Below are 9,221 nucleotides of genomic sequence, written 5' to 3'. Positions count from 1 at the left end.
AAAAAGATTCTCAATCCTTTCTTAATCTTGTTTTTAATTCTTCAAACGTTCATTTTGGTTCTACAAACGACTCGTCTCTTGTACTAATATAAAATTTTAGTAGGAACGAACATACTAATCATTGACTGAAATGCTTCATCCACTGCCCGTAAAAGGGTATACAGAGTTAAAAAGTTCAAAAGAAAAGCAAATTACTGGGGGCACTGTTCCAAGTAGGTTTATAGTTGTGGAGGAGGAGCTACAGCTGAGCCGATTACGAGTGGTTCAATGATCTCAAGGAGTTCATTACGCAAACCTGTGAAGACAACTGAATCTGTTTCCATTGGTCTAAACTTGACCAAAGCTGAAGGGACTAACTCCTCATCGTCTAGCGTTTTACCTCTCTCTCCCGTGGGAAAATGTGCGATTGTACGCCGTTTAACACCGACAGGATGTATCAACTCAAATTCCAAACTGGGTTCCTTCAGTGCCGTGCTCACAAACTGCCATGGAAACACACAGCACCATTCATTTTACATTCTAAGAGCCATGGAAGAACAGTGTTCAAGTTATAACCTTGTATCTAACACTTAGCTACCATGGAAGAACAGTGTTGAAGTTCATGTATCTAACACTTAGCTACCATGGAAAAACAGTGTTGAAGTTCATGTATCTAACCTCATATAGAGCACTTGTTGGCTCCCGAGGAGAAAAAACACCTTGAAGTACCACACCATCCGGAAATTGAATTCTGATAACTGTTCTTGTATACTTCCTCCTTGCAGCTTTTGCCTGTTTTTCCTTGTATGATTTGGGAACCAAAAGCTGAGATTCAGCAATCTTTTGTTTCCTCATTATAGCTTCTCTTTTAACCTCTTCAACAGAGAGGTTGTAAAACGAGTCCGGTAGCTCGATGTTGGCTGCAATATTTTCAGGGACAGCAAAGAATACCCGAATCTGGAAATAATAAATCATCCATCCGAAACATCAGCCAAGGAAGTTTGGAACAACAAAAGTAAAATATACTGTAAAAGAGTTCCTTACCCGACCCCCTTCCTTCTAAAAACAAAACAACAAAAATAAGTGTAGATCAATGTGAACACAAGATGGCTACTAACTACCCAGATTTAAATATTAACAGAAGAGACTTGTTGGTCCCTTTGAACTGAGAGCAACAACCATGCAATTAATAAAAGAATACCCCTCTCTTCTGATAGACATTTTGAGTTGTTTTTGTTATTGCTTTTACATGGTGTACTTGTAAATGTTCCTCTCCTTTTCACTAATTATAGTCCAAACTATCTTTGAGTAAATTGGAAGGCTTTTATGCAACTTCCTTTCGCTCAAGGTCTCCCATTTTGTACTCTGTCCAATTAAGCACCTAGACTATTCCAGAGAAACTTCTTTCGGTTTCTTCTGGTTGCCTCCAACATGGTTTCTAGGCTTTCAGTCTCTTACAGATCGATCATCGACGTCTGACAACAGGGCTAAATATGCACTGGCTTGGAAAAGCTACAAGGGGGTGATAGGAGGCAGAACAAAACTTAAGCCAAGTCATTAAGAGAATTGAACATAACTATCGCCGAGTAGAATTCTCTTATCTATCCATAAAAAAACACTTAATCATCCATTGAGGGCTCTTGCCTGGCACATCAGTTCATGGTAGCTAAGTAGATGGGGCAATCATATGCTTGAGGAGGTATAAGGACTACAATCTCTTAGAGCTATTTTTTTCTTGCTACATCCTAGTAAAGGGGAGAAAAAGAAAAAAAATCCTAGGAAAAGCTACTTATGGTCCTTTAGCAACATTCATATCAGAACCACAATTTCAGTAACATTTCATTTGTGTTCATTAGAAAACTATATATTCAAAACAGAGACAAACCAAGGGAACAAACACATATTTTCTTGCATCAGGAGTTCAGATTTCTCTGTTAACCTTACCTGTCTGTCTACTTTCTTTGGTTCGACCAGTTCATCAGCCTGAGTTGTAGCCATAGTAGCAGTGCTGGGTTTCTGCTGTTGTTCATCAAGCTTTGGGCGGTCAATTGAATCCACTACCTTACCTAATATGTTAATTTCTTCCGCTGTTGGGACCTCCATGGTTGCCCACATTTCACCATCTTCCTCTCGCAATTTAAACCCCACAAACTCCAACAAGTCCACTCCTCCCACAGCCTCACCAATTGCCTCCTTAATTTTGGGATTACTCAGACGAATCTTCCTAAACTTTGAATTGTCTGGTTCCCGAACTATGTTCCTCAAAAGCTTCAGAACGATATCCAATGAACTTTGTGACGGCTTCCCTGATAAGAAAGTGCCAACGCAAGACTCCAGTTCACTCTGAGATTCTGCATCGTTCGTGGACAGATCTGCTGGTCCTTTGGATGCACTGTCGATGACACAGCTATCCACGTGCACCGAAACCTCTTCTTCAGACCCGTAATTTTGGCCACAAATCGGACATTCAAACACATTTAAGGAATACCCATTTCCAGATCTTTTCCCAGATGTTATAAACGAGTCAAACGGATCAAATCCGTCGGCCGGATTACGATCTGGGTTGGATTTATTCGACTGCTCTGACCTGTTTTGGGCACTGGCAATTGAATTTGCAACCGGGGGCTTAGAATTTAGCGGGGAATCCGAAGATGGATTAACCGGCTTCGGCTTTGAAATGGGATTTTGCGATGGGCGGGTAGGCAAGGAAGTAGTTGACCCCGAAGAGGACGATCCTAAAACTCTTCCCTGGCCCTTGAAACTAGCAGAGGAAGAAGAAGACAAGGGATTATTGAACCTTTTCATGAAACCCTTGAACTTGTCCTTCACGTCTCCCATAATAAGCAATACTATCAGAAACAAAGAACCCTAACAATTACTTCGTTTGGAAGAATATAATTTACACCAAATCATCTAAAATTTTGCTCTCGATCACCAAGATCAGGCTCATCCATTGACAGAACTTTTATTATATAGGCGAATTGGCGGAAGATTTGAGATTACAGACTGGTTTCTCCTTTCCAGATCCAAAAAGCTGAGAGAAAGGAAAAGAAGAAGGGTGTTATAGGCGGTTGATGGTGTTCTTGGTCTTACAAGCCATCCAACTCTTGTTCACCTTCTTAATTGTCTTCCAAGAAAATATGACTTCCCTTGGTCACTCAATCTTCCAATATTAATAAATTAGATGTTAAAAGTTCAAATTCATCTGATATGGATTGTATTTTGTATTTAATAATTTGTTGTTAACAATTTATTGAATAAAACAATTGAAAATTCAATAATGTCGTGTTATAAGAAAAATGGAAGATTCATTAGGATTAGGTCAAATTCTATCCACACCCTCACGTGGAAACTCATGTACTATTTGAAAAGTAAAGAATAGTACGAGTGCATATAAAAATATTTAGTTAGTTTACTCGCATCATCATAGTTACTAATAGTATTGTAGGTTCTCTACGGGAGATTTTCATTCAACTCCGAGGAGACCAACTTGGAATAGAGTAGAAATTCTCGTTTAAATGGAGAATGAGAGAGAAGGGAGAAAAAGGGAGAAAAATTTCTTGTTCTCATTCTCACCCCAACCCGCCTTTTATTTTAACAAATTATATATATATATATACATATTTTGAAACTAGAAAGATAAAAATAAATTGTCGGAGCCAGATTCTCTAAAAAGAGAAGGTTGCAGGTGGCCAAGAGGGCCCAGTTGGAGACTTGGGATTTCATCCATCAATGTAAAAGTAAAGGTAAAGGTTGCAACAATAAAAGTTAGTAAGCCAATAAGCGACGGAGAATTTACTAGTTGAATTTTGATTTGAGTAGGTTGATAATAGGAAAACATGTTAATTGTGGGAATTGGGTTGAGGCCATCTTTTTTGTTTGGGCTCGACAGTTTGTATCTAACGAGATCAACTGAGTTCTTAACGAACTAGTTTCATAACGTAATTGTTATTATCTCATTTTGTTGGCCCAAGTTTGCCTTAATTTCCATCTATTGTTCTACTGTCGTCTGTTTGTATGACAGAAGAGGCGTCGAGATGAATCGATCGTAGTCATTGTAGAAAATACTCACCTCTTAGCCCACATTACTCGGCAAGAACCGACATGGAATCATGTCTAGTTCAATGCAAGGAGAAAAACTAAACTCATGGCACTTGAGAGCTTGATTCAAGCTAGAGTTAGGAGGCATGTTAAATGAGATCCCACAAATGCTTAAACGTTAACGGTTAAAACTTTTCCCGAAGAAATGCTTATAGGAATCGACTCATTCGATCACAACCATTAACAAGAAATCAAGCACCTATAAAATCGTACAATATGTATTAAGCTGAAATGGATTGGGCTGGGCTTTGGGCTTTGGGCTTGGTGGGCTAGTTGGATGGAGCTTAAATGAGTTGGTTGTTAAATAGATTTTAAATTGGGCTGGTGAGCTTGTGGGCTGGGCTTGAGCTGCTGAATGGGCTGTTAGGCTATGTGCAGTTGGTTTTTTTTCTTTAACGGATTTGAACCAAACCGCAAGGCTACGAACCGAACCGAGATTGGACTGTTACTTCTTCATGTGTGAACCAGGATTTAGTACAACTTATTGCTACTTTGAATTAGTCAGGATATTTAATATTTGAAGAATATATTAATTATGAAATATATCTTAGATATTCGTACTTATTGTTAGTTTGAATTAATCAAGAAATTTAATATTTAAAAAATATATTAGTTATGAAACACCTCTTATATATTTGTAATCGGTTAATATTTTCCTATGATTTGATTAGTAGTATATTTTATTCTCAAGATTTAGTTAGTTTATATTTTCTTATTTGTAAGTATTAGTTGGTAGTTTGTATCATATTAACGTTGTGAATATCAATGAAAATTGAACCTTCGATCTCAATTCTATTTCTCATTCTTAACTATGTACTATTTCCTTGAGTAATAATATTTTTAGATATATTCACATTTTTGAGTGGTAGATATTGTGTCAGTTGGTATCAAAGCCAAGTTGGTAAACAAGGGATTGATATTATTACTCGAGATGAATGATGGAAATGCTTCTATGAGTATAGCTATGGAAAAGTTTGGAAAAGTTTGTTGGCAATAAATATAATTATTGGAAGTTATGTATAGAAGCTTATTATTAGGGCAAGATTCGTGGGATTTGATTGAAAGTGATAGACACAGAAATTCCATCAGATACTCCAAAGAATGTTAAATTATGCCGAAAATAAAAGATCAAATGTGGAAAAACTTTATTTACGTTGCAAACTTTGATTACCAAAGAATATATTGATCATGTTCGTGATTTAAAGTCACCAAAGCAAGTGTGGGAAATGCTTCAAAAGCTGTTCACTAAGAAAATACAGCTCGATTGCAATTTCTAGAGAATGAACTAGTTGTGGTAACTCAAGGTAATTTTTTTGTTGAAGAATATTTCTTGAAAGCGAAAAATTCGTGTTCTGAAATTTCAGAATTAGATGGTGAGGAGCCAATGAGTGATGCTCGATTACGACGTTATCTTATTCGTAGACTACAAAAAGACTTTATGCCCTTTGTTTCCTGAATATAAGGGTGGGCAAATCAGCTTACAGTTATTGAATTGGAGAATTTGTTTTCTAATCACGAAGTTTTGATTAAGCAAATGACTAGCAACAACCAACTTTCCCCAAAGTCAGAAAATGTGTTGTATGTCAAAGATCAAAGGAGACAGGAGACAGAATTTTCATTCAAAGCCTTCATCAAGCAATGAGAATCAATTTAGAACTGAGGAGCTGTCAAAGAAGCCATTTAAAGCTTGTTACAAGTGTGGAAAACCTGACCATTTTAAACGAGATTGTCGGGTGAAAGTGGTGTGTTATCATTGTGGAAAGCTAGGCCATATTAAGCCAAATTGCCGAGTTAAAATGTAGGAATTAGAAGCAAATGCTGTACATGAAAGTAAAAGTTCTTCGGATCCAATTTGGGAACACTACTTAATTATTGAGGTTCTTGACTAGCCAACAAATGTGACTTCCGCTGTACATCAAGATTGATGTCTCTGCAAAATGCTCATGTCTTTATAGACTACAATGAAGAATGGATTGTCGATTCTGATTGTTCTCATCATGCAATCGGAAATGAAAATATTCTATCAGATCTTCGTCTACATTGTCAAAAGAAGAGTAAAGGGCCCAACAAAGCGGCTGAAATGGAATCACGACTTTCTCACTCTAAGAGGAACTAAAGAAAACGAGTGATCAACTGAGCGCATCTGAATCACACAAAAAGCAAGCCTAACAGGAAGCAGAAGAAGCAAAGAAACAACTATGTCTGCAAAGCTTGAAGAATCCATTATCATGGCTGACCAAGAAGCTGCTGGGGGCGCTGCTGTTCGTGTTTGCAGCCCTGCATGCTCTCCAGGATCTAGGAGCTTTGCGGTTTCATGCAAGGAGTCCCCCGATGAAGGTGAGTTTCTAAACTATCAATCTTCTGAATTAAGAACGGCGGATAGCGAGTGTTTTTCGACTCATTCTGGTGGATGGGACTAAAGAGTGAAGATTGTAAATTGTCCTTCCCCAGAGCATGGTGGCGATGGTAGTGATCATGAAATCTCAGGCGAGCCAGCGTCCTCTGAAGGCTTGGGTTCTGGAAATTTTGGTTCTGGCGTCTCTGAGGGAATGAATTGCCCATCTTCTAATGCAGATTATTATGATGTTATTGTCGAACCGAAGATTAAATTAGAGGAAATAGGGAAATTTTGTATGACAAAGAGGAAGAAAGAACAATATGAAGGTAACGCGTATTTGAGATCTTCCAAATATCAAAGGTCATTTGTTCCTGCAGAAACTACCAATCCCCAATTGAATTCCTGTGCTGTAAACGAGGACGAAGAGAAGAGGAAGGCGAGGTTGATTAGGAATTGAGAGAGTGCACAACTTTCCAGGCAAAGGAAAAAACATTATGTGGAGGAGTTTGGAGGATAAAGTGAGAATCATGCATTCAACCATGGTTGGATTGAATAATAAGATATCGTATATGTTGGCTGAGCATGCAGCTCTGAGACAGCAGCTGAGTGGTTGTGGTATGTGTCAGCCTCCTCCTCCTGGTATGTACCCACATCCCTCAATGCCTCCAATGTCTTATCCATGGGTACCATGTGCTCCTTATGTTGTTAAACCGCAAGGGTCTCAGGTCCCTCTGGTTCCTATTCCTAGACTAAAGCCCCCAACAACCTGCTTTGGCAGCTAGGAGTAAAAAGAACGAGAGTAAGAAGGTTGTGGGAAGAACTAAGAAGGTTGCCTCTGGGTCGGTTGTTCTTTATTACACTTTTTGGTGGTTTAGTTCCTGCAGTGAATGACAGATTTGGAAATGTTGAAGGAGTTCGTGGTAAGTTGCATTTGTTGGCGATAGTTTGTAGGATCAGAATCATGGGAGGGTTTTGAGAGTCGATAGGCATTTCAATTTATCCGATGGTGGGAGTGTAGGAACTCCTTGTGGAAAATCTGGTACTTCAAATTGCTTACAATGTGAGAGAATTTATAGGAAAGAGCAAGACTTGAAATTCAATCAACGAGGAAAGGGGTCGCAACATTTAAATGATTCAGACGAGTGTATTAAGCTTGGGAATGCTAGCGAACCTCTTGTTGCTTCTTTATACGGTCCAAGGAATGAAAAATTAGTGAAGATCGATGGAAACTTGATAATTCATTCTTCTTGGTTGGCGAGAAAGCTATGGTCTCTTGCAAGGCTTCTGATACGAACACGGCTAGAGAGACTGGTTTTGCAATTCCTAGAGATCTTAGTCTAACCCTCACCATCCCAAACATCAGGCAAAGTGGTTGTAAACATCCTCATGCATGCGTATTAGAAATCCTGCCAAACAACTAAGTCACTCGTGTGCTAGTTTGAATTAGTCAAAATATTTAATATTTGAAGCATATATTAGTTTGAATTAGTCAAAATATTTAATATTTGGAGCTTATGAAATATATTTTACATATTCATAATCAGTTAATATTTTTCCTTTATTTGATTAGTAGTATATTTTATTTTATTCTCAAGAATTAGTTAGTTTATATTTTTTTATTGGTAGATATTAGTTGATAGTTTGTATCCTATTTAAACGTTGTGAATATGGATGAAGATTGAATCTTCGATCTCAATTTTATTTCTCATCCTTAACTCTGTATTGTACTTGAATAATAATATTTTTAGATCTATTCACAGTTTTAAATGGTAAATATTGTGTCAACAACGGAACAAAAACAATTTAGTCTCCTCTCTTTACAAAATAAATAAATAAATAAATAAATATTATTAATATATAATTTGAGAGGGGGAGGTGTTAAAAATGAGATTCCACAAAAGGGTGTTTAATTAATTAACGTAACATAATTATTTCCCCTTTCGTCCTTCCTGTTTGTCTCTTTCTTAACGCTTAATATTCTTTCCCTTTCACACTTATGTGCTAACCAGCTCTTATTTAATTGCTTAATCACCTAAGCCCAATAATTATATTAAAAAAAAGGATCTTTTTTGGAAACTTAGCAAAGTAATTAACCTTTTTTGGTATGATAATTAAGAAATTATTCTAAATAATTAAGCTTTTCAATTGCGTAGACTTTGGAATGATTATTGATTTAATATATATATATATATACATATTATTTTGAAAAAGAAATTATGGGAAATAAATAGTTTGAAAATGGTTTTAAAAAATTGGGAGAGTTTTTGTAAGGTTGAAAAGGCAAAACCTAAAGATATGTGAATAATGGATGTGAGAGAGATGAGATTATAATTTGTATGCTTCTCTCATAATTACTTCCCTACAACCTTTTCATCATTTCTTTTTCTTTTTTCTTATGGCTAATTCTAAAACGCTTAAATTAATTAAAATATTCTTAATTTATTTTATCAAATTTCATAAATATTAGTTAGAATCACGTTTCAAAAATAATTATAAACTTTTAAAAATAACATTAAAAAGGGAGACAATCTATGAGGTGTCGATAAACTGTTTTGGTTCATATATTGACAGTAATAATTTATTTTTTAATTTCTTTTGAATAACTTTTAAAATTTTAAGGGTATTATCGATTTCTCTACAAAAATTAAATTGTTAATAAAATTCAAAAGGAAAGGTATGGTTAATTATATTTATTATTACAAAATAATAATAATAATAATAATAAAATAAAATAAAATAAAAATGATGATAAAAATTGAGGTGGATAGGCATTAAGTTGTGGGCAAAATTGGGTTAGTTGGTA

At 36.2% G+C, this 9,221-nt stretch overlaps 1 protein-coding gene and 1 pseudogene across 1 annotated transcript; one reads left to right on the top strand and one right to left on the bottom strand.

The window, feature by feature from the left end:
• Nucleotides 1–94: 94 nt before the first annotated feature.
• On the bottom strand, nucleotides 95–3,122 carry LOC111472082 (plant UBX domain-containing protein 2-like). Its single transcript, XM_023117780.1, has 3 exons — nucleotides 1,924–3,122; nucleotides 658–936; nucleotides 95–482 (listed from the first exon to the last, which is right to left on the bottom strand). Exons 1-3 carry the CDS (start codon nucleotides 2,815–2,817, stop codon nucleotides 219–221), a joined length of 1,437 nt encoding a protein of 478 aa, XP_022973548.1. The 5' UTR covers nucleotides 2,818–3,122; the 3' UTR covers nucleotides 95–218.
• Nucleotides 3,123–6,278: 3,156 nt separating this feature from the next.
• Nucleotides 6,279–7,839, top strand: LOC111472097 (annotated as a pseudogene).
• Nucleotides 7,840–9,221: the final 1,382 nt, after the last annotated feature.

Source organism: Cucurbita maxima, unplaced genomic scaffold, assembly GCF_002738345.1.
Source record: "Cucurbita maxima cultivar Rimu unplaced genomic scaffold, Cmax_1.0 Cma_Scf00064, whole genome shotgun sequence".
NCBI lineage: Eukaryota > Viridiplantae > Streptophyta > Magnoliopsida > Cucurbitales > Cucurbitaceae > Cucurbita > Cucurbita maxima.
Note: the sequence above shows the minus strand (reverse complement) of the source record. Positions and strands in the feature narration are given on the sequence as shown.